At 47.2% G+C, this 26,325-nt stretch overlaps 1 protein-coding gene across 1 annotated transcript; it reads left to right on the top strand.

The window, feature by feature from the left end:
- Positions 1 to 16,649: 16,649 nt before the first annotated feature.
- LOC139837979 (uncharacterized) lies at positions 16,650 to 17,999 on the top strand. Its single transcript, XM_071827319.1, has 2 exons — positions 16,650 to 17,349; positions 17,536 to 17,999. The coding sequence occupies exons 1-2, from the start codon at positions 16,650 to 16,652 to the stop codon at positions 17,997 to 17,999; spliced, it is 1,164 nt and encodes a 387-aa protein (XP_071683420.1).
- Positions 18,000 to 26,325: the final 8,326 nt, after the last annotated feature.

The raw sequence follows: 26,325 nt of genomic DNA, 5'->3' as shown, positions 1-26,325 counted from the left end.
CTGGTGCTGCCAACGCATATGGCAGCGGTGGACGGGACTGGAGTGGCAACTCTCCTTGATGCGTCCCGAGAGCTGGTCCTGACGGCGAGTACTGGTGGCTCATGATCTCCTGGATCACGCGCAGAGCGACACGCTCCAACACGTTGACCAGGTTTTCAGAGTGGCGGTGTAGCGAGTGAGCCACCAAGTAGTTGATCTCCTGCCGCAGGCCCCTGGTGCGTTCCTCCGACGGGGCAGAGAGGTCTATCCCATCGAGTGCACCTTGCGGTGAGAATCCCTTCCATCTGATGCCATGGGAGCGGGTTCTCTGAAAAGAGCCGATGAGGTCGGCTTCGAGGGTGACCTTGATCTCGTCATATCTCTTCTTGAGCTCGTCAGGCAGCTCCTCGTAGGTGACTGGCGTGCCGTCCGCCATCTCAGATGTAGATGGCGATGTGGTTGATGTAGACGATGGTCCCACCGGGCGTGCCAGAATGTGTTGACTGCCAAAACCCACCGGCGGGCAGCGACGGTCAACACGGTAGAGCCGGGAAGAGCCTAGAGCTGCGGCTGGCTGAGACCCCTCCGAGCGACGGCCCGCAATGCTCTTCTGGTCACACGTCCGATGCGAAGTGCAAGGGCGTGCCACCTGACCTATACCTGGTCAGGAAGGTGATGGGGATGCCTCGCTTAGTTTCCTGCATGGCATACACGTAAACATTAAATACGAGCCTCGATCGGCTCTCAGGTTATCCTGTGAATCGGCTCAAAGAGCCGATCCACCCATGATTCGTACGGGGTGCACGAATATATGGTGATCCTGCTTGATCAAGATAAAGCTAATGAGATCTACGACGATTTAGGGTTTTCACCGCATAATCGGATCATCCTACTCCAGGTTGGGCCTCGCGGCCACGCACGGTGATCGTAAGCCGATCCTAAACAAGGCCTAAAAACCAACATGAAGTTGATCCTCGGAACATCCTGTTTAGGACTTGCGAACGCCACCCTACGTGCCGCTGGATCCTCCCCCCCTTTGTAAGGCCTAACTATTGCAGATATTAAACTAATCCTTGCAGAACAAGGAGCAATCGTAACGGATCAGATCTACTAAATAATGATCAAGCGGGGTGCCGCCCCCACACCTGAGATAGGTGTGAGGGCGGCTAGATATGCAAGGGTTGCACTACGTAAGCATGTTATACGAAGAACTATGCTAACCCTAACACATCTATGATAACTACGTTGCTCGCCATCAAAGACGCTTCAGTACGAGCAACGCATGAACAACGTGGAGCTTGTGCTGCCTAGATCGCAAGATGCGATCTAGGCAGCATGTCGCTTACCTGATAGAAACCCTCGAGACGAAGGAGTTGGCGATGCGCCGAGATTGGTTTGTTTGGGTTGAACGTGAGTTGTTGTTTATTCCATAAACCCTAGATACATATTTATAGTCCAAATGGACTTTCTAATTCGGACGTGCACCTAACCGTGCACGAGTAAAACTCTAACTTTTAATCTAAGATGCGATCTACTATATTACAGATACATGGGCAATTCAGCCCAACTTCGTGTATAAGGCCAATTCTTGTTCTTCCTTCCATGTATATCTTCAAGTCTATCTCAATCGTGGCCCACCTCTGACTCGGTCAAATTCTGGTGATAACAGACCCTAGGATTGGAAACCATAGGACACAATTTATTTGAAAATTTTGAGTTCTGTTCATTTGCACTTTACTATTTTTATTTTATCATTTTAAATTACTCCTTACCCTGTTTTAACTCTTGCCTCTCCTTTCTTGTTTAGATGCATCCATGTGTTCGTTCTGCTGTTGCTGGGGAGAACACCGCTCACACTTTCAACGAGACCTTGTTCGAGTTGGTTGTGTACGTTGGGATCCAGGCTCCATCCTTTCACGGTACGCGTATATGCCGTGAAGACCTACGCAAGACGCACTGCTGATCCTGAAGACCAAGGCATGAAGTACTCAGAGTATTACCCAGATTGGACGTATTCTGTTGATATGGCCATGCAGGGCGCCATTGCCCGCATCTGCCATAAGTATCATGACCGCATCCCCAGGACTTCAGCATACTTTCAGTTTGGAGAGCGGACTGAGGAAGGATATGTTATCACCGGTTTTTAGCCAAATAAGGAGATGGACCGTGATTGAGATGGGCTTAGAGGATATGCACGTAAAATGTTTCTGAATCGGCCTTGTACGAGAGTTTGGGCTAGATTGCCCGTGTATCTGTACATTGTGGTAGATCACGTTTAAGTTTAGAACTAAGAGATAGAGTTTAGTCGTACACAGTTAGGTTTCTTCCCAAGATAGAAAGTCCACGGACTATAAATATGTACCTAGGGTTATTGAGAAAGGAGGACGATCACGTTCACAACAAACACAATCTAGGCGCATCGCCACCCCTTGTTTCGAGGGTTTCTTCCGGGTAAGCGCCATGCTGCCCAGATCGCATCTCGCGATCTAGGCAGTATCAGTTTATTCGTTGTTTTGTATTGCTCGTGCTGAAGCCTTTTTGATGGTGAGTAATACTGTTATCATGAATGTTTTGGGGCTAATATTGGTACTTTTATGATATGTATGCTTAGTGATGCTGCCCCTAGATATCTAGCTGCCCTTGCACCTATCTTAGGCGTAAGGGCAACATCTTGCTTAGTCTTTATTTAGTAGATTCAATCTGTTATGGTTGTTCCTTGTTCTCCAAGAATTAGTTTGATATCCGCATGGTTAGGCCTTGCAAACGGGTTGAATGATCCAGTAGTGCGTAAGGTATGGTTTGCCGATCCTAGAGGAGTTGTTCCGGGAATCAACTCTATGTTGGTTTTTAGGCCTTTTCTAGGGCTTGTTTTCTGTTATCTTTCGTATCTGCCAGGCTCAACTACGTGTAGGACGTTCCAATTATGCGGTGAAAACCCTAGACTGTCGTAGATTGATTTAACTTGGTATTGATAAAGCAGGACCCCCATGTTATCGTAGATCCAATACGAATCATGGGTCGAACGGCTCCTTGAGCCGATTCACAGGGTAACCTGAGAGCCGATCGAGGCTCGGATTTAATGTTTACGTATCTGCCATGCAGGAAACCAATTGAAGCAATCCATCACCTTCCTGACCAGGTATAGGTCAGGTGGCACGCCCTCGCAACAGCCAGGACGTGTGCCGGAGTTTTGCGGGCCATTGCCCGAGGGACCAGGGCCCACCAGCAGTTCTGGGAGCCTCCCGGCTCTTCGTGTTGCTCGTCGCTGCTCGCTGGTGGGTTTTGGCGGGCAACACATTCTGGCACGCCCAGTGGGACATTCTACAGCAACTGCGTCAACATCTGCAGCTGAGATGGCGGAAGCACCAATCACATACGACGAGCTGCCTGAGGAGCACAAGAAGAAGTATGATAAGCTTAAAGTTGTCTTCGAAGCCGATCTCATGGGCTCTTTCGAGAGGACCCGTAAACATGGCATTAGGTGGAAAGGGTTCTCACCCGAAGGCGCTCTCGATGAAGTAGAACTGTCTATCCCTTCAGAGGAACGCACCAGAGCTCTGCGCCAGGAAGTTAATTACATGGTGGCTCATTCGCTACACCGTCATTCTGAGAGCCTGGTGAACACTTTCGAGCGCATTGCGGTTCGCGTGGTTCAGGAAATCATGAAGCATCAGTACTCTCCGTCAGGGCCTGCCCTAGGAACTCACCAGGGAGAGATACCGTTCTAGACCAGACCGCAGCTGCCATTCTCGCTTGCAGCTCCAGAGCCACCGGGTTCACCGGCATACGTCGTCTACAAGATTGGAGGCGATCCTGGTGATTACCAGTTCCTGCATGAACCGCCTAAAGAAATCCCGCATGGATACGTGTGCACGTACGTGCCGGACTGCAATAACTTGGTGCGCACGAACCCGATTGCAGCAGGAGGGATTTCTGGAGCAGCAGGAGGGATTTCTGGAGCGGACGCCGATAAACAGGCGTGGCTAGCTAAATATGCCACAGGAGCGAGTCATGAAAGCTCAACCCCTGCAGCTCATACCGTGGATCAAATCAGTACAATCTTGAGAGACCAGTTCGGCATCGTGCCAAAGAGGAGAACAGTCGGCTATTCCAAGCCGTACCAACGAATATGATTTGATTCCGCTGCCGCCCAAGTATCGGCTCCCCGAGTTCTCGAAGTTCAATGGATCAGAAGGGTCTAGCTCAATCGAGCATGTGAGCCGATATTTGGCACAGTTGGGCATGTTTTCAGCATCAGACCCGTTGCGTGTGAGGTTTTTCGCACAATCTCTCACAGGACCAGCTTTTGGGTGGTACACCTCGTTGCCACCAGATTCAGTCCGGACGTGGAAGCAACTGGAAGAGCAGTTTCATGTTCAATATCACTCAGAGGCTATCGAGGCTGGCATTGCTGATCTGGCGCAGGTGCGGCAGAAGCGGGGCGAAACGGTGTCGGAATACATTCAGCGTTTCAGGACTGTCAAGAACCGTTGTTATTCGGTTCGTTTAACAGAGAAAGAAGCAGTCGAGCTAGCAGTGTTGGGCCTCGCAGCGCCGATCAAGGACCTGGCTTTCCAAGTAGAATACAATTCACTGGCGCACATGGCCCAGAAATTGACATTGTATGAGCAGCGCCACCCAGAATTGTACCAAGACAAGTTCAAACGCCCGATAGGCCTGGTCGAAACAGAAGAAGTTGGGGACTCTGCAGAAGACCAGGAAGTAGCCGTGGCTGAATGGGCTCGGGGGGCAGATCCCGTGTCCTGCAAATGGGTGAAACAACAAGGGCCTGCAAAAGGGTTTGACTTCGATGTAAGCAAAGCTGAGCAGATATTCGATTTATTGCTTAAGGAAAAACAGATGAAGTTACCCGAAGGCCATAAAATCCCTACAGCGCAAGAAATGAACGGGAGACCATACTGCAAGTGGCATCACTCGTTCACCCATGTCACCAATGACTCCAAAGAGTTGCGTCGGCAGATCCAGATGGCGATAGAACAAGGCCGTTTGATCTTTGGATAGTTTGCCATGAAAGTGGACACGCAACCGTTTCCTGGCGTCAACATGGTGGAAATCAGTCACTCCACGAGGCGCCAGCTAGATTTCTCGTTCGATGTTAACATGGCAGGGCTTGTATACCACCATGGCAGGGATAAAGAAGAAATCAATCACTCCCGTGGCAAGGAAAAGGAGGAGACCGGCCCACGTGACCGGCCCCGATATGATAATAGACGGTACATCACCGAGGAACAAGTGAGAAACGTGCGGTATCAGCGACCACTCTCCGCACATCTCCTTAACAAATATGAGCGTCAGTACGACCGACGCCGGTGGTACAACATAGATGACGAGAGATACCATCGGTCTGATGTAGACAACAGAAAATATCGTCGGTATGATAGAGAAGACGAAGAATATGAGCACCGCGCTAAGGGGAAGCCAAGAGAGCAGGAAGACATGGACAGACACTGGGATTGTCTTTTCTTTAAGCACTGCTGGGATTCAGGAATGAGCCGATTGCCTACAATCGACAACTGCCCGGAATGTAGACAGCAGAAGGAGGACACCGGTGAGGTTTCAGTGTTCAAGCGTCAGGGGCTCTCCCATCTCAGAACAGAGGAGCTGAATCATCTCGGGAGGAAGATTTCGGAGAGTCAAAAGATGAAGAAGAAGATAGATACCACTGGCCGAGGTGGTGCCCCGATGGACTCAATCACTCCCAAAGCGTAGGGTTCAGCGGCTACGTAGCTTGGAGGAAGCCGAGGCGCAATACCTGCACACGTTGAGGAAAGCGCGGCCCGATCTGGCCGTGAAAATTCAGCAAACTTTGGACGCAGAGATTCATCCACAGAAGAAAGAATGGCGCCCCAAACAAATGAAAGCCGATGAGAATGCATCGGCTGGCACAAATATGGTGTTCATACTTCCGTCGGAGTTTTGTGCTCCAGGAAGTGAAGAAGTGCCGCTGGCACAGTTTGACTGCGGCCCACGGCCAGTTATCTTTGAAAAGCCACGAGAGAAGAGCTACAAACATTTGAAGGCCCTGTACCTGAGAGGTTATATCAATGGGCAGCCTGTCAGATGTTGGTTGACATGGGAGCGGCAGTCAATATAATGCCGTACTCCATGCTACGGTGTTTGGGACGCTCTAAAGAAGATCTGATCAAAACCAACGTCACACTAAGCGACTTCAACGGCCAAGCATCAGAAACGCAAGGCGTTCTGAACGTGGATCTAACCGTAGGATGAAAAACCATCCCTACATCATTCTTCATCGTCGACAGCAAAAGCACCTACGCTTTCCTGCTAGGGAGGGATTGGATTCACGCCAACTGCTGCATTCCATCCACAATGCACCAATGCCTGATACAGTGGGATGGAGATGAAGTGGAGGTCGTTCATGCAGATGACTCAGTCGAGATCTCAATAGCTGGCATGAATATTTGGGACGCAGACGACCAAGAGCCGATCTCTGGAGTCAGTTTGGACGGCTATGAGCGCATTGAAGCTACAAAAAACGGGGTGAGGCTGGTCTTATCCGGCCTGACAGAGTAGCAAGAGCAAAGTCAACGGACGTACGTGGCAAGGCCGATCCCTGCGATCGGCCCCAAAAAAATAAAAAGCAATGATCTCACCTCAAGCATGTCACGTAGTCGTAGTAGGGAGACTCCCTCCCGTAGAAGAGCACAAATAAGTTGTAAAACTTCATTGAGCAATGCAATCAAAAAGGGGGCCGATTCCAGCAATCGGCCCAAATTATCCTCACCATACGTTTTGCCTGTGTTCAGCATCGATCTAGCAGGCGACGGAAAGCTAGGATATGGGTTTACATCGGCTGATGAGCTAGAAGAGATTGATATTGGTCCTGGGGATAAGCCACGACCAACATTTATCAGCAAAAAGTTAGATCCGCGTCTGAGGGACCTGATGATAGCTTTGTTGAAAGAATACCCGGATTGTTTTGCCTGGGATTACACAGAGATGCCCGGGTTAGACAGGAGCATCATTGAGCATCGGCTCCCTCTCAAGAAAGGATTTCGGCCGTTCCAGCAGCGAGCACGACAGATGAAGGCCAAAATTTTAGAAGAAGTCAAGAAAGAGATCGAGAAAATGTTGAACGCCGGGTTCATCAGGCCATGCAGGTACGCTGAGTGGATTTCTAGTATCGTACCTGTGCAGAAAAAGGATGGCCGATGGCGCGTCGCCATAGATTTTCGGGATCTCAATAGAGCCACTCCAAAGGATGAATATCCCATGCCGGTAGCAGAGACATTGATCAATGCAGCTGCTGGTCATAAGGTTTTAAGTTTCATGGATGGCAATGCCGGCTACAACCAAATTTTTATGGCTCCAGAAGATATACACAAGACTGCATTCAGAGTGCCAGGTTCGGTGGGTCTGTTTGAATATGTAGTCATGACATTCGGACTGAAAAATGCCGGCGCGACATACCAAAGAGCCATGAATTACATATTTCATGATCTGATCGGCAAGTTGGTGGAGATATACATTGATGACGTGGTAGTCAAGTCTGTTTCACTAGAAGGACACTTGGAGGACTTGCGACGCATCCTGGACCGAACTAGAAAATTCGGACTAAGAATGAATCCAAAGAAGTGTGCTTTTGGTGTAACGGCCGGTCAATTCTTGGGTTTCTTGGTTCATGAACGCGGAATTGAGATCGGCTTGAAAAGTTAGGAGGCAGTGCGAACAATGCAGCCACCTACCACGAAGAAAGAACTCCAGTCTCTCATCGGCAAAATCAACTTCGTCAGAAGATTCATCTCCAATCTGTCAGGGCGAATCGAGCCGTTCATGGGATTGGTAAAAATTAAATCTGATGAGGAGTTTCGCTGGGGGGCAGAGCAACAGCAAGCGTTTGACGAGATTAAAGAGTATCTAACGAAGCCACCTGTGTTGGTTCCGCCCCAGCAAGACAGACCATTCTATATTTACTTATCAGTAGCTGACACTTCCATCGCCTCAGTGGTGGTGCAAGTTTATGATGGTCTGGAGAGAGTCGCTTTCTACCTCAGCAGAAGGATGTTGGATGCAGAGACGAGGTACCCCAAGATCGAGAAGTTGTGCCTCTGCCTATTTTTTACCTGCACCAAGCTTCGTCACGTCTTGCTGTCAGCGGAAATTGTCATCATATGCAAATCAGATGTCATCAAACATATGATGTCGGCTCCTGTGTTGAAAGGCCGACTCGGTAAGTGGATATTTGCATTGTCGGAATTTGATTTCCGGTATCAGCCTGCGAAAGCAGTCAAGGGACAGGCGTTGGCCGATCTTATTGCTGAATGAATCAACACTGATATAGCAGCACTGTCTGTACGTGCATGGGCCATGTTTTTCGATGGATCGGCTTGTGACGATGGTTGCGGCATCGACATTCTACTCGTGTCGCCCCGGGGGGCAACATATTCCTTCTCTATCAGGCTACCTACCCCTTGCACCAACAATGTCGCTGAGTATGAAGCAATACGCAAAGGAATGGAGTTGCTTAGGGAAGCTGGAGCAGAAGCGGTGGAACTTTTTGGAGACTCAAAATTGGTGATTTCCCAACTCACAGAAGAATACAAATGTGAGAGCGAGTCACTCTTCCCATTATGGATGCAATGCCGTGAGCTGATGGCACAATTTAGGTACATAAACTTCAAATGGATCCCGAGGTCACAAAATACCGAGGCGAACGATCTCGCACAGATGGCGTCAGGCTACAAGGACGTACCAGAAGGAGCCGATGTTCAGGTACAGTTCCTGGAACCGGATGACTGGAGAGCCGATATCTTCAATTACTTGAAAGATCCAGCTCGGGGGCACCTAAACGGATAAGGTACAAGGCCATGAAATATGTCCTTATAGGAGATGACATGTTCTACAGGACTTTGGAAGGGTTACTTCTCAAATTTCTGGGACCAGCCGAGTCAAATCGGCTCTTACACGAGGTACACGAAGGCGCCTGTGGAGCTCACCAATCGGCTCATAAGATGAAATGGCTGATCAGGCGATCGGGGTTTTATTGGCCCACCATGCTTGAGGATTGTTTTAAGTACTATAAAGGGTGTCAAGCGTGTCAGATGTTTGCCGCATCAGCAATGAACCCCATCATCAAGCCTTGGCCATTTCGAGGTTGGGGCATGGACATGATCGGCAAAATCAATCCTCCATCAAGCAAAGGCCACATGTGGATTTTGGCCATTACAGATTACTTCACTAAATGGGTGGAGGCCGTCCCTATGAAGTCAGTGAAATCGGAAGATGTTATCAATTTTGTGAAAGAACATGTCATTCATAGATTCGGGATTCCCCAGACTATCACGACCGATGGAGGTTCGGTCTTCATTTCTAAAGAGTTTAGAAAGTTCTGCGAGGACATGGGAATTAAGTTGATCCGATCATCTCCATACTATGCTCAAGCAAATGGGCAGGCTGAAGCGTCCAACCAGAGCCTTATCAAGCTGATTAAGAGGAAAGTCGACGAGCATCCTAGACGTTGGCACGAAGTATTGTCAGAGGCTTTGTGGGCTTATCGCATGTCATGCCATGGAGCAATAAAAACCTCGCCATACCATCTGGTCTACGGACAAGAAGCCGTATTGCCCTGGGAAATTACGGCTGGGTCGAGACGTATTACGTTTCAGAAGGGTCGACCAAGTTTTAAAGGGTAACGCATATATGCTCGAGGAGCTGAGCGGTGTGAAGTTCCCAGTGGTTGTCAATGGCCAGCATCTTAAGAAATAATTCCCAAGTATGTGGGATGACAGACAATGAAATATGGGGGCCGATGCATGAAATCGGCCAGTAAAAAAATGAACACAAAACGCAGCCGATGCACAGACATCGACTTTAGACTAAAAAGAAAGCCGATGCACAGCCATCGACTCTAGAGGTACAAACTGTTACAAGCAGGTATCAAGTTACATGGATAGGCTCTACTGAAGGAATGCCTCGAAGGCACGGAGAGCGTCAGCACGGACACGATCCACCTCGGCGATCTCGGCCTCGTCATCTTCGTCCTTGCCCGTCACCAGCTGTTTGCTCAGGGCACGTATTTCTGCCAGATTAGTCTTCAGTTGAGCCTTGAGGCCTTCCGCTTCCTCTTGGGAGCGGGCAATAAGAGCTGCCTTGTCGTGAATGAGCTGTTTGGTTGCCCGTACCCTCTCTTCAAGGTCCCCCAATTCCTTTCGCAAGGTCTCGAGTTCGGCGGTGCTGACAGAGGTGTCGGTTTTGGCATCTAAGGCCGCCTTTTTCTCATTGAGCCGCTGACATTTGTCTGCAATATCGGCTTTCAACGGAAGTTGGGCGTGGCGTAGGTCGATTCTCTGACGAGCTAGCTTCACCCTTGACCTGTAGGCAGACAGAGTCACAACTGGCCAGAGTTTCACCTGCAACGCTACCGGAAGGTGATGCTGGATTTCTTCAAGAACGCTCTTCACTTCCTCGGGGTCCTCAACCAATGTCTCGATCGGGGAGGAAAGCAGGGCTTGGAGACGCTGAAATTGACGCAGGACAGCGCTGGGTCGTGGTTCATCGCATGTCGTAGAAGGAGCTGGTTCGATGGATTCAGGGTCGAATGTTAGCAAGCCCAAGAGGCCACGATCCTGTCAAACAGAAACAGTGTCAGTATGCGGCAGAAAGGAAGGGTAAACCAAACGAAAGGAAGTGTACCTCTCCTGAGACCAAGGGGGCAGCCGATGATGAGGTAATCGGCTCTTGTGTTTCTGCTGGGGGCTTGGTCAAAGTGGCGGCCTTGTCAACGGCACCTTCAGGGATTACTGGATCCAGGTTTGCGGAGGGCATCAGTATTTCCTCGACTCCCCCACTAGAAGTGTCATCAGTCTGCAAAGGAAGTGGTTAGCCGATGCGAGCAGCAATGGATTAGCATGAAAGATGAGCCGGGTAATTACATTTGAAGCCTCTTGGTTTGATGAAGGAGCTCGCGGTGCCTTTCGAATCCTCTTCGTGCATCGAATCTTTGTGCGTTGACCGCCCTGCCCCGCTTTGATTGAAGCTTGAGTTGCAACAGGTTCAGGAACTGACCTTTTCCTGGAAGCCGATGGTGGCAAGTCTGGCTGGCTCTGCGTGGTGATTTTCCCAGACTTGCCCGAGCTCGAATCCCTTCGACTGGATTGTGTTTCCTCGCTGGAGTTGTCTTCAGTGGAGGCCTATAAAAGAAGAGTTAGTAAGCACAAGCATGCCTATAAGGATAGATGAAATCAGTCAAGGCATGGATCAACGTACGTGTGAGCTCTCTTGATCAGGAGAAGGAATCTGGCGCTTCAAAGTTTTTCTGGCAGCTACTTTCCTCACCGCCGTTCTCGCCTTGATTGGGGCTCGGGGGCAGCTGGCATGGAAGATACTTTACTCTTGGAAGCCGATTTTGGTGAAATCGGCTGGCTCTGCATCACAATCTTTTTCAAGGGTGGCGAGCTTTTGCAGAAGAGGACCACCGGAGCTGGTGGGAGGAATTCAAAGGGGGAGCCATCATCATGTGCAGGTTCTGGACCATCTTGTTGCTGCAAGGAGACAGAACAAGGTTATAAAAATCATTGTAAGCCACTTCAAGAAAATTTGCGAGTGGTGGTACCTATTCTGCAGGGATATCATATTTAGCATCAAGTTGTTTCAGCAACGGTCCCAGAGCTCTCCTGAAGGCATGAGTTTTCCAGATTGACCACCAGGTCTCAAAACCATCGGTTGATGAGGTGAAAGAGAGGTTGTTAGGAACTGGGATGGCTAGAGCATCAAAGAAAGTGTAACACCTCTGACCGGTGAGGACATCGGGCAAATCAGCTCTGCTCTCTGTTAAGTGGTGGAGGAAGAAGTGGGGAGACACCTGCCCAAGACCAAACTGCCGGGCTGCTATGACCGGCTGATAAGACTCATAACCAGGTTTGATTATCCTGTTTGAGGTGCTCATGCCAACTGGAAGGAAGCAGGGACGGATCATGATGGAATACAAGTGCCGGGTGCTGGGGTCATCGGCAAAGCTGTCTAGCCTGAAGGAGACTGGATTTTCAAAATTTTCAGATTCAGTGTAAGGAAAGAACAGAGGATTGTCCAGGCCTTGGAAGAAAATGCTGAACCACTTTGATGCTTCCTTGGGGATCAGTTTACTACCTGGAAGACTATATAAAGCTTGACCGTAGCTAGTGCATCGGATCTGCTTCCTGTTAGTATCTGGAAAAGTGCAAGTGGCCAAAAGTGGGAAGTCTGGGATGTGGTTCTGGAAATACAGCTGAGCCCATAGCTGAATAAACCACTAGGGACCTCCTGTTTTGACTGTCTTTTGGGAGAACAAATTGACAGACATTAGTTGGAGATATCGATAGACCTCTCCAAGGAACAGTTTGCCGATGCCAAGTTGGGTGCCTCTGGCGAGTTCATAGGCCAAAGAAAGATAATTCTTGGTCGGAGCAAGTGAAGGGCCACAGAATATGAAGTGTTCCAACCAGAAATTTAGGAAGGCCGTGTGTTCTTTATCTGTTATAGGGCCTTTATTTTTCATGTGGCGTCGAAGGTAAGCACCCCAGTTTGTGCACTCTGTTTTGGAAGAGAGTTTGAAAGGGACCTTTGGCAGCATAAAAGCAGAGGGGCTGGGGGATGTGATGTCTAGGCCGGTGATCATTGCCACATCTAGCAGAGTTGGTGTCATGGGGCCATGGCCAAACATGAAACAGTTCAGTGCATCAGACCAGAAGTAGCCGATGGTTTTTAGAAGGTTTTCATGTTTCTCAAGGGGAGACAATGATAAGTACAAAGCATCGGCTATTCCTATTGTTTCCCATTTGGATTGGTGAGTTTTGGATACTCTACTGTACCAGGAAACCCAATCTTCAGGAGGGTTAGGCCAGGCTCGTAAGCAGTCAGTCCAAGAAGTTAGATCTAAGTTCTGGTTCACGAAGGGGATCCTATTGGCCTCACAGGAAATCAGATGAGCAGGACTCTCGATAGTACGGGGGCCAAAACAAAGAGAATTTGGAAGAGAAGGATGCGGCAGCAGAATGTCTGATACCTAAAATTAATGGTGGAATAAGGCATTAATTCAGATGTTTGCTATCAGTTCTAACACTATTGCTCGGATGGCGAGGGGCAGTTAAAGATTACCTTCAGGCCAGAGACCGCTGCGTTGGTATTGGACGATTCCGCCATCTGATTCGCTGGCGGAGATGAATCTGCGCAGTTGGGGATCTGGGATTCGCGTCGCTGTGAGTTGAATCTGTCCGATGGGAAATTGGGGATCTCGCTTTGGTCCTTTGGACGAGTGTCGCAGGTTACCGTTTGAAGTCTGGCCATACTAGCGTTTTATGGTAAAAGACCGATGCATTGCCATCGGCTCTTTTTGCGTTGACCTACTTTGACAATCGGCAAAATCAACATGGAAGCATTCTTCATTGATGAAGAGGGTTTTTTTACAAGAAGAGCCGATTGCTCACAAAAGAGAGATCTGCTACCTAATGTACTACTGCTAGCCCTATTCTAGCAGTCCCTAATCTAGGGGCCGGCACTGTCGCCGCCGTCGCTGCCCTCGTCGTCGCCGTCCTCGCTGCCATTGGCGCTGCTGCCGGCGAGGTCCTCGTCGCTGCTACTGAAGCCGTCGGCAGGGGCTTCTTCTTCCTCCTCGTCATCATCGTCGTCCTCCGACCCGGCGCGGAAGTGCTTCGCTGGCGGGTACTCGTCGGAGGAGGTGTCGTCCTCTGCTTCATCCTCTTCGTCGGTGGAGGTGTTGTCGCCCCAGGAGAAGGCGTCGTCGTCGCTCTCTTCCTCCAGCTCCCCGTCAACGAGGAGCTGGAGGTTGTCCTCCCCGTCGGTCAAGGGTTCGTCCTCCTCTGACTCGACGGCGAAGTCCCAATCCCTCTCGTCCCAATGCAGTGGGGCGCGGGCCTCGTACGCCGCTATCGGGTCGTACTCTGGCGTCGGCTCACGGGAGGAGGAAGATTGGAAGGAAAGACCCGAAGAGGCAGAGGAGGAGGAGGCCATGGTTGCAGAGGTGGGGGCTTCGATTGCTAATGTGGAGCAAGAGGATGAGGAGGCGAACTGCTCGGATGCGATTGAATAGAGGGGATATAGTGGAGATGATTCAATGCTGTGGTAGTTTTCGAGGATGCGGTGCCAAAACTGTCAAATCGTGCACGACGGAGAAGTTGAGAAGACAAGGCATCGTGATGGAAGGGCACTGTAGCGGTTCTGCTCTGCAACACGTAAACTAGTGAAGGAAAAAACGAAGTGGTTTTGGAATTATTATTGCCAAAACCAGGGGGCATGTGTTATCACCGGTTTTTAGCCAAATAAGGAGATGGGCCGTGATTGAGATGGGCTTAGAGGATATGCACGTAAAATGTTTGTGAATCGGCCTTGTACGAGAGTTTGAGCTAGATTGCCCGTGTATCTGTACATTGTGGTAGATCACGTTTAAGTTTAGAACTAAGAGATAGAATTTAGTCGTACACAGTTAGGTTTATTCCCAAGATAGAAAGTCCACGGACTATAAATATGTACCTAGGGTTATTGAGAAAGGAGGACGATCACGTTCACAACAAACACAATCTAGGCGCATTGCCACCCCTTGTTTCGAGGGTTTCTTCCGGGTAAGCGCCATGCTGCCCAGATCGCATCTCGCGATCTAGGCAGTATCAGTTTATTCGTTGTTTTGTATTGCTCGTGCTGAAGCCTTTTTGATGGCGAGTAATACTATTATCATGGATGTTTTGGGGCTAATATTGCTACTTTTCTGATATGTATGCTTAGTGATGCTGCCCCTAGATATCTAGCTGCCCTTGCACCTATCTTAGGCGTAAGGGCAGCATCTTGCTTAGTCTTTATTTAGTAGATTCGATCTGTTATGGTTGTTCCTTGTTCTCCAAGAATTAGTTTGATATCCGCATGGTTAGGCCTTGCAAACGGGTTGAATGATCCAGTAGTGCGTAAGGTATGGTTTGCCGATCCTAGAGGAGTTGTTCCGGGAATCAACTTATGTTGGTTTTTAGGCCTTTTCTAGGGCTAGTTTTCTGTTATCTTTCGTATCTGCCAGGCTCAACTACGTGTAGGACGTTCCAGTCATGCGGTGAAAACCCTAGACTGTCATAGATTGATTTAACTTGGTATTGATAAAGCAGGACCCCCATGTTATCGTAGATCCAATACGAATCATGGGTCGATCGGCTCCTTGAGCCGATTCACAGGGTAACCTGAGAGCCGATCGAGGCTCGGATTTAATGTTTATGTGTCTGCCATGCAGGAAACCAATTGAAGCAATCCATCACCTTCCTGACCAGGTATAGGTCAGGTGGCATGCCCTCGCAACAGCCAGGACGTGTGCCGGAGTTTTGTGGGCCGTTGCCCGAGGGACCAGGGCCCACCAGCAGTTCTGGGAGCCTCCCGGCTCTTCGTGTTGCTCGTCGCTGCTCGCCGGTGGGTTTTGGCAGGCAACAGGATACCTAGTTGAATGCGAAGGAGCTGATAGGTGGACTATCATCCATCATTACTTGATGGAGAGGGAGTTCTCTACAGCAAACATGGAGAACTTACTGAGGGTACAGCTAGCTGGAATAGAGGAACTCAAAGAGAAGTACATGGATATGATCTGAAGAGTGGTGCATGCTCAAGATCTTGCTGAAGAGATAGATGATCAGAGACTGGCATTAGAGGAGCGCATCACACTTCTTGAAGATCCATTGAAGATGGAGGAGAAACTGATTTGCAGCGACGTCTGGGCGAAGACACTCCAAAAGATGCTGGTGCTGACGATTGAGAACAGGACCGCTGAGACCAAGAAGACGGAAGAGCTGATGAAGGAGATGGAAGCGCTTAAGCTGGAGAATGTGAAGCTGAAGGAGACCATCTCGGAGCTCACATCCTTTGAAGAGAGTTCGTTAGAGAGTGACCCTGTTCCGAGGAAGCGCATGAGGGCTCCCGAGTACCGCAATATGTTCAAGCTGGCGGCTAGTACATAGTTAGAGTCGTTAGATGCCTACCATGAGACTTATATCTCTTTATGCGCTTTTGTGTTGTCCTACACTTGATGTATGGCAGTACCCACGTTTTATTTGTATTCCCAAAAATATTTTGTTTTAAATGTGTTGGTGTGTTGCTTTATTGTTGTTTTTTTGGATTGTTTATTGTATGACTTGTTTGTGCATGGGTAGAAGTTTTTCTTCCTTAGTATATATCCATCTTATTCTTATCTATGCTAAACACCAGATGCCTCCCCGCCGAACCAACGACCGCAACAACAATGCCGACAACAACAACAATAACAACAACAACAATGATGCAGTGCAGCAGCTGATAGCAGCCCAGGCACAGATGATGTAGATGACGACTTAGTTCTTCCAGCATCAGAATAACAACAACAAAAACGCACCACCACCACCTCCACCTCCACCTCCACCACCCCAGGTTGACATACTGACCAGATTCCTGAGGCTGAGACCTAGCAAGTTTTCTACTGCTACTGAGCCAGTTGTGGCTGATGACTGGCTCCGCTCAGTTAACAAGGAATTGGTTACATGTGAATGTACCGATGTGGAGAAGATCAGATTTACAGCACACTTGCTTGAAGGACCAACTATTATGTGGTGGGAGACTTACCAAGTCACTCATCCTGTGGAAACCCTGGACTGGGACACCTTCAGGGAACCCATATCTCATCGGGCATTATGAACATGAAGAAGGATGAGTTCCGCACCTTGAAGCAGGGAGGTAGGACACTGAAAGAGTACATGGATGACTTATGTGCTCTATCTAGATATGCTCCTGAGGATATAGATACAGATGCTAAGAGGAGGGACAAATTCCTCAATGGACTCAAGGGAGACCTGAAGATACTGTTGTCTGTGGCGTATGCCCCCAACTATCAAACACTGCTTGATCAGGCCATCACCTTGGACAACAACATCAGGAAGGAAGAGAACCGCAAGAGGAAATTTAACAGCAACAAGAACCACACGGAGTTCTCTCACAAGAAGCACCATTCTTCTGAGGGCAGTGGGAGCTGCAGTTTTCACCGTCATGGAGATCACTGCAACAAGAGTAATGGCCACAACTTTAACGGCCACAACTCCAATGGTCACAAGTCCAATGGTGGATACAAGAGCAACCCCTCTTTTGGACATCACAATGGTCATCACAATGGCCATCGTAATGGCCATGGCAATGGGAACAATGGACAACGACAGTCCAAATCAGATGGCAAGAGAGACTTATCAGGGGTCATGTGCTACAAGTGCAAGAAGTATGGACACTACTCCAGCAACTGCCCGGAACTGAAAACTTCTGATACAACCAAGCCCAATCCATTCCAGAAGGGGTATGTTAACCACCTTGATGTTGAAGAGGTGATGAATGAACCCGATGCTGTGATTGGTACGTTTCCACTCAACTCCTTCACATCATTAGTTTTATTCGATACTGGAGCATCACATTCATACATATCAAAAGCTTTTATGAATAAAAATGAGTTAACCACTGCATCAATGGGAAGGATCCTAAAAGTAAGTTCCCCGGGTGGAGAAATGATAGTCAATACTGATTGCTGGGGTCTGATTTTAGAAATTGGGCTACACAAGTTTCCTACCCATTTAGTAGTTCTACCATCACATGGTTTTGATGTTATCTTGGGTATGGATTATATGATTGCCTATGGTGGAGTCATAGATTGTGCCAATAGAGCCATCACATTAACTACCCCAGAGGGTAAAAAGATTAGGTACAAATCCCGGCTAGAACCTAAGGATATTAAGTTGAACTATCTTAAGGGAGTTAGCCTAAACCATCTTAAGGAGGTTAGCCTAGACCAAGTGGCCATATTAAGAGAATACCTAGATGTCTTTCCAGAGGAATTACCAGGAATGCCACCAGATAGAGATGTGGAGTTCTTTATTGACTTGCTTCCGGGCACGGGCCCTATATCAAAGAGACCTTATCCTATATCCACTGATGAGTTGAAGGAACTCAAAAAGCAGCTTGAGGAGCAACTACACAGCGGATTCGTCAGAGAGAGTTCATCCCCGTAGGGAGCCCCAGTTCTGTTTGTTATGAAGAAGGACAACAGTTGTCGTTGCCTATTCGACGGTACCTCGGAGGAGGGATCCTCACGAGGGGGAGAAGAAGTAGGGGCCATAGGGCGGAGTGCACACAGGACGGTGGTACGCGATTTACCCAGCTTCGGAACACCTGCACGATGGCAAGGCCTACTGCTGCTTGTCTGGAATTATCTGGGCGCTTTCGCATTGTTACAATGAGTTGTGGTTGTGCCTCTAGGGCTCCCGGGATCCGGCTTATATTGGCGCACGGATCTAGGGTTTACATGGAGAGTCCTACACTACAAGAAAAGTTGCCATGGCCGACGAAGTTGAAGTCGCGCCGTGGTTGCTGGTGTACCATGGCCGACGATTTTGGGTCCCTCCGTGGTGCATGTCAAAACTTTTTTTTTCTCGTTTTTGAGGCCACCTAGCCCGACGAAAGCGGCCAAAACGTCGCGTATGGTGGCCCGGGACGTGGTGCATCTCGAAATCTCGGGTTCGCCGGCCGAGTCAACGCAAATCCGCACCACCGAGGGATGTAGGGCCCAGATGGCAGCCTCTCTGGCATTGTTTTTTTTCTCGATCGCGCCATCTCGTTCAACGTTCTCCGATCGAACCGTTTACGATGCAGGATCATGGGTCCCGCATGTCATCCTCTATGAACCAAAATTCTTTCTATTCTTGGATTTTTTTGACCCCCTGATTTCTGGCTACTTCCTTTTTCTTTTGATCCCTTGCCGCCTTGGAAACGTTGAGACCGCTGCTGCTAAATGGGACCCGCATGTCATCCTCTATGTGCAATCAACTTTCTTTTCTTGGAGTTTTTTTTGGCACCTCATATTTGGTCACTTGCCTTTTTTTTCGATCCCCTGCCGCCTCTCAAACGGTGATACCGCTGCTGCTAAATGGGACCCGCATGTCATCCTCTATGTACTATAAAACTTTCTTTTCTTGGATTTTTTTGGCACCTCATATTTGGTCACTTGCCTTTTTCTTTCGATCCCCTGCCGCCTCTCAAACGGTGATACCGCTGCTGCTAAATGGGACCCGCATGTCATCCTCTATGTACTATAAACATTTCTTTTCTGGGATGTTTTTGGCCCCTAATTTTGGGTCCAGTGCCTTTTTCTTTCGATCCCCTGCCGCCTCTCAAACGGTGATACCGCTGCTGCTAAATGGGACCCGCATGTCATCCTCTATGGACTATAAAACTTTCTTTTCTTGAATTATTTTTGGCTCCCTGATATTTGGTCTCTTTCCTTTTTCTTTCGATCCCATGCCGCCTCTCAAACTTTGAGACCGCTGCAGCTAAATGGGACCCGCATGTCATCCTCTATGAGCAATCAACTTTCTTTTCTTGGAGTTTTTTTGGCACCTCATATTTGGTCACTTGCCTTTTTCTTTCGATCTCATGCCATGTTTGAAACGTTGAGGAACCTGCTGGCTCATGGGACCCGCATGTCATCCTCTATGTGCTATAAAAGTTTCCTTTGTTGGATTTTTTTTCACCCTCTGATTTTTGGCTTGCCTTTTTTATTTTGATCCCCTGCCCCCTTTGAAACGTTGAGTAAGCTGTTGGCTCAAGGGACCCGCATGTCATCCTCTATGTCCATCAACTTTCTTTTCTTGGATTTTTTTTCACCCCCTAAGTACTAGCTACTTTCTTTTTCTTTTGATCTCAAGCCGCATTACAAATATTGAGACCGCTGCTGCAAAATGGGACCCACATGTCATCCTCTATGTACAATAAATCTTGGATTATTTTTGGCTCCTGATATTTGGTCACTTGCCTTTTTCTTTCGATCTCATGCCACCTTTGAAACGTTGAGTAAGCTGCTGGCTCATGGGTCCCGCATGTCATCCTCTACGAACAATAAAAGTTTCCTTTCTTGGAGTTATTTTTGACCCCTAATTTCTGGCTATTTGCCTTTTTCTTTTGATCCCCTGCCCCCTTTGAAATGATGAGGACGCTGTTGGCAGGTCGGTCCCACATGTCATCCTCTATGAACAATAAAAGTTTCCTTTGGTGGATTTATTTTTGACCCCTAATTAATTTTTGGCTATTTCCTTTTTTTCTTTTGATCCCCTGCCGCCTTGGAATTGTTGAGAATGCTGCTGCCTCATTTTTCTTTTGGTCCTGTGCCGCCTTGGAAACGTTGAGACCGCTGCTACAAAATGGGACCCGCATGTCATCCTCTATGTACAATAAAGTTTCTTTTCTTGGATTATTTTTGGCTCCTGATATTATGTCACTTGGCTTTTTCTTTCGATCTCATGCCGACTTTGAAACGTTGAGGATGCTGCTGCCTCATGGGTCCCGCATGTCATCCTCTCAGAACGATAAATGTTTTCTTTTCTTGTGATTTTTTACCAACTGATTTTTGGCTTTTTTTTTATTTTCGGTCCCCTGCCGCCTTTGAAACGTTGACGACGCTGCTGGCTCATGGGTCCCCGATGTCAGCCTCCCCATACAAGAAACATGTGATATTTTATTTTGCAGACAATAAACGTTGTATTTCGCTCTGAGCTATTGCAAACGGATAAATTAAATCTTTATATCTACATAAACAAACTTATATGTTGAATCTCCTTGTTTTTTGTTTTTGCGAAGCATAGGACTTTCCTGTTTTTTTTTGAGAAAAATCTGACCTTTCCTGTTTTGGAGTGGGCTGAAATTGTACGAGTCAAAAGGCCCAGCAGGATAGTTCGAAGGCCCAGATGTCCAGATACAGCCCAATTGAAATCTTTCTTTTCTTGGATTTTTTTCACACCCTGATTTCTGGCTACTTCATTTTTCTTTCGGTCCTGTGCCGCCTTGGAAGCGTTGAGACCGCTGCTACAAAATGGGACCCGCATGTCATCCTCTATGTACAATAAAGTTTCTTTTCTTGGATTATTTTTGGCTCCTGATATTATGTCACTTGCCTTTTTCTTTCAATCTCATGCCGACTTTGAAACGTTGAGGAAGCTGCTGGCTCATGGGTCCCGCATGTCATCCTCTATGAACAATAAAAGTTTCCTTTGTTGGATTTATTTTTTTCCCCTAATTTCTGGCTATTTGCCTTTTTCTTTTGATCCCCTGCCCCCTTTGAAACGATGACGACGCAGCTGGCAAGTCGGTCCCACATATCATCCTCTATGAACAATAAAAGTTTCCTTTGATGGATTTATTTTTGACCCTAATTAATTTCTGGCTATTTCCTTTTTTCTTTTGCTCCCCTGCCGCCTTGAAATAGTTGAGGATGCTGCTGCCTCATGGGTCCCGCATGTCATCCTCTCAGAAACGTAAATGTTTCTTTTCTTGAATTTGTTTACCAACTGATTTTTGGCTTATTTTTTCTTTCGATCTCCTGCCACCTTTAAAACATTGACGACGCTGCTGGCTCATGGGTCCCCAATGTCAGCCTCCCCATACTGCAAATCCTCTTTCTGCAAAGGTTGTATTTCTAGATAGATAAGGTGGATTCGAATCTGCCATGGTTCAGGCAGCTCAGGTAAGCCTTCTTGCACTGATTAATGGAAGTAGTGTATAGCAAGGTCAAGACATGTGGCTCGGTGTAATGAATCTATTTGAATCATGTTGTGGGTTCAATCTGATAGTTCTCTAACAGGTCAGCCAAAATAGAAATTAAGTTTTTTTCTAAAATGGAAATGCAAATTAAGATGAACACAAACATTAGTTATCATAATAGCTGATCATACATACATACTTGCTAAGAGCAAAAGCTTGCCAGAGTTTTACCACCCATACAATTAATTAGCAGTTCAGATAAGATAACCTTATATAAGTATAACTACAAATGCATTTGCTAAGGGCTCATGGGGCAACAGAACTAGACAACCGCGAACTTTATGACCAGCATGTCACAGCGGCATCGAAAGATCTTGACCTTCAACTTTGATCCAATGCGAAGTTTGGCACCATCAATGAACTTTTTCCACCTGAAGTAACAAGCGGCCATCTCTGTGGACCGACGGAGTACCGTCCCTCCACGGTGAGACCTTCACTCTCCATGACGAGGATATCTTGCCCCTTCGGCCAGCATTGAGATCCTTGGAGATACTTTTAGGCAATTTCTGATTCAAAGCAAGAGATACCACCAAAAATTAGTCAATGGCACCAATGCACTGAACCATGTGAGACTTTGAGCAGAGAAGACATCAAGATAAGAGCAGTTATGCTGTCATATACTCACGAACATAGCCTTCAGATGCGTCCTGGTCACCACACGGGTGGCCACAACAATGAGCTGAGACCTCGGTGATCTGGCTGGGGCAGGTGCAGGAGCCTCGGGCTGGTACACGAGCTGGTGTCGATGCAGAGACTGCCTGGCAGGGTGCGATAAACGGTGCCTCTAGAGGAACCGGTGCCGGTGCAGGAGACTGTTGGGCAGGTGCAGAACGGTGCAGCTAGAGGAACCAAAGGCCGATGCAGAGCCCTGGGCAGGTGTAGTATATGGGGCCTCTACAGAACCAATGTCGATGTAGGGGACTGCTGGGTAGATGCAAGAAATGAGCTGGTACAGAACCGGTGCCGATGCAGAGAGTGGGAAGCCGGTGCCGGTGCTGGTGTGGTTGCCCTTTGTGACATCCGCTCATGTTCCATCGGGATCTGCAGCTTTGATCATGTTAAACGCAGCAATCTAGAACAGAGGGAATGGTTTAGAACAACTGCCGTAACAGCTTATCAAAAGATATGAGTAGAAAAAAGTTACATATTATATATTTGGAAGTGTCTCCAACTCGTAAGCGCTACGTATATCTGCCCATTTGAGTTTCGATCCTCACTGTCGCCCTTCTTCGCACCGTAGTCAACATCAAACTATCTCCAATCATGTCCATACAAATATGTGATGGCCTGCGTCTTGTAGACATACACCTCATAGACCGTGTAGGTGTTCATCAATTTGCCATTGCCATGCATAGTGAAAGACCCTTCATGCGGACACATCTGGTTAATCATTGGACGAAGTTCACAAGGTACAACCGCATGTGAAAATTGATACAAATGTAAGAAGCAGGAAGACTAAAAACAAGACTTTACTATATGCCAATTCATGCTAAACCACCGAGAATACATACCCGTAACTCGTGAAGGAGCTACTAGAAAGGTAGATAGAGCCATAGGAGGTGTTATATGCGGGTATGTACATGGGCCCGCCATATTCTCGCAAGCTCGGCATCGGGATGGTGAAGGAAACATGGGAGGTACTACTGGTGCGTAGCGCTGAATGTAAGTGGAAGAATTAGGTTGTGTAAAGTGCATAGTTCAGAGCAATGCAAATGTTGACAAGCGAGTGCATAACACTATGTTACAAACTGAACAGTGAAAAATTAGTGTATGATGAATATAAGCATGCTAATTTGGTGTTTCCGAATTCCAAAAGCATTAGACAGAGCCGGTGATAATATCGTACATAAATCATGGCATGTATATGTGGCTTAAGAAAATATACCCGAACCCTTGATGGTTACGGCCCGGCTGGTCCTTGGACTTGAGCTTATATAAGCATCCGTAAGGTGGGGCTGACAAGAACTTGGTGGCAGCCTCTGCAGATGCCTCATCAAAGCAGCAGCTTGCAATCCCGTTGACCAATGAAGGGTTAGCGCTTTCACCGCATATGAAAATTGAAGAGCAAATGTACATCAGCAAAGTGATATATAAAATGAATCTATGAGACACCGATGCATATAGTGCTGGATGTAAGTGTAAGAATAGGTGTGTGTGTTTCGAACTATTGGTAAGCATTAGACAAAGCCGGCAATAAACAGACAAAAATCAAATCATGTATGAGGATTAAGAAAATATACCGCTACCGAAAAGGGTACCACCCACTGGCCTGTGGCCTTGTGCTTGAGGAGGTTTTCGAAGATGGTGGCGGCACCATCGTCTTCACAACAGCCTCATCAGGATCATTTTTTATCCATTTGAGTAGAGGCACGAAGTTTCATCCTGCATATGAATAGCAACAGAACTCATCATTGATATTTAATAAATCTATGAGATAGACTGATGCAAATAGTGCGGGTGTAAGTGGAAGAATAGGGTTGTGCATAGAGAACAACGACAACAATGCAAATGATTACAAAAGAAGCCAATGGAAATCAACAGCTTTATATAATGGATGAGACAGATCGAAAAGTGAAAAATTAGTGTATGATGATTGTAAGCAAACGCAGTTGTTTCTGAACTTTTGGTAAGCATTAGACAAAGCCAACAAGAATTAAACAGAGATAATAATGAAATCATGTATGTGGATTAAGAAAATATACCAGATTCATTAAAAGGTCACCACCCAAATGCCCATGGCCTCGTGCTTGTAGAGGTTTTCTAAGATGGTGCCGGCACCATCGTCCTCACAAGATCCTCATTAGCCTCATTTTGCATCCACTTGAGTAAAGGCGCAGCTAGCTTCAGCCTCGCATAAGAATGGGAACAGATCTCAGCAGTTGATATTGAATGACTCGAGACAGACCGATGCATATAGTGCTGGATGTAAGTGGAAGGGTATGGCCGTGTATGGACAACAGTTCACAACAATGCAAGGGTGTGTTCGGTTCAAACAGCGTGGAATGGAATGGAATGGTTCCATTTCGTGAGGAATGGAATGGTTAAATTTTTGTTCGGTTGGGATAAATGGAGAGCAGAAGAGATCGAGGTTAAACTAACCATTTGTCTCAAAATTGTAATTAACAATTGCAAATGACATTTTAATCTCAAAGTCGTAATTAACAGCGCCTAATGGTGCTCTTTTAATCTAAAAATTGTAATTAACATCATTTTTTGTTGGGTTAGGGAACTGGAGTAGATGAACATTATCGTATGATGATTGTAAGCAAACGAATTTGGTGTTTCTAAACTTTTGGCTTCGAGATCTTATGGGTTTCAACTCTAGCCTACCCCAACTTGTTTGGGACTGAAAGGCTTGGTTGTTGTTGTTGTTGTTGTAAACTTTTGGCAAGCATAGAAAAACCGACAATAAACAGAGAAAAATCAAGGCATGTTTTGTGGATTAAGAAAATATACCATATTCATTAAAAGATCACCACCCAGTGGCGCGTGGCCTTGTGCTTGTAGAGGCATTTAGAAGATGGGGGCGGCATCAACATACCGGCAGCCCGATCAGCCGCAGTTTTGATCTTCCTTTTGAGTAAAGGCCCTAAAGTTTCAGTCTGCATATGAATAGCAAAACAAAAGGCAGACCTCAAAGAAAGTGATATTGAATTACTGTATGAGATAGACTGATGCATATAGTGGATGCTCTTAGCCTTTTGCAGCGTGAACACTAGCTATGGACAGACAAAAAACTAGTTAACTCAGCTTTGTCTAGATATGAATGTACTACCACCATCCAAAAGCTTAAGCCTTATTTATTTTTGAGAAATCAAAACAAGCAAAGTTTGACCAAAATTTTAGAACATTCTATCAACAAATATAATACCGTGTAGATACCGTAGGAAAATATATTTTATTATCTATTTAATGATATTAATTTTGTATTTTGCATGTTACTGATTTTTGGTAAAAGCTTAGTCAAACATGGTATAGTTTGACTTTCTAAAAATAATATAAGCCCAAAGCTTTGGGATGGAGGCGTAGTATCTAGAGCTAAAACACATCTAGATACATCCGTATCTACAGATAGTTGAGTCAATTAATTTGGATCTGAGGGAGTATCGTATTCAGACTACATCATGGTAAGTTGGTTAAAAAAATTACCCCTGGCGGTCCCCGCCCAGCTCGGCAAAGTGGCATTTCGCTTCTTGTGCTGCAGATCGGGCCATGCTCCTACAGCAGGTGGGGCGCTATTCTCGTTCCCATAGTCTCAAAGCACGGAACCCGGAGGTACCAACCTGATACAGAGAATATAGAGCATGGTGTCACAGAGGCTTTACGCACAAACACCGAAGACATGTGCTACTTTAAGCATATTCCGTAAACAGGAACAGATTGAGGATGCAGAGGAGACACTTAAAAGGTAAAGAGTGGATAAGCAAACGGAGTACCGCTTCAAGGGGCTGGGGACGCAGCTCAGGCTCAGCCAACCGCCCACATGCGTGGTGGCCTTACGCTCCATTGCCCCCACCGCCGAGGTCTTACCTTTCCGTACAAGCCGACAAAAGATACAAAGTGAGGATCAGCAGAAACTACAAAGGTTGCAAATGTCGACAAATAAAGGAAGAACACCCCAATCCAAGCAAAGGTAGCCCCCGCCCCCACCCCCATCAATCACTCCCAGCTCGAGGGTGACCAGAAAGACACCCCTTCGCCCAGAATAGGAAAGAGATGCGCAAGATATCGAGGAGAGGAAAAAAG

The sequence above is a fragment of the Lolium perenne genome, chromosome 3 (genome assembly GCF_019359855.2).
Source record: "Lolium perenne isolate Kyuss_39 chromosome 3, Kyuss_2.0, whole genome shotgun sequence".
Classification (NCBI taxonomy): Eukaryota; Viridiplantae; Streptophyta; class Magnoliopsida; order Poales; family Poaceae; genus Lolium; species Lolium perenne.
Note: the sequence above shows the minus strand (reverse complement) of the source record. Positions and strands in the feature narration are given on the sequence as shown.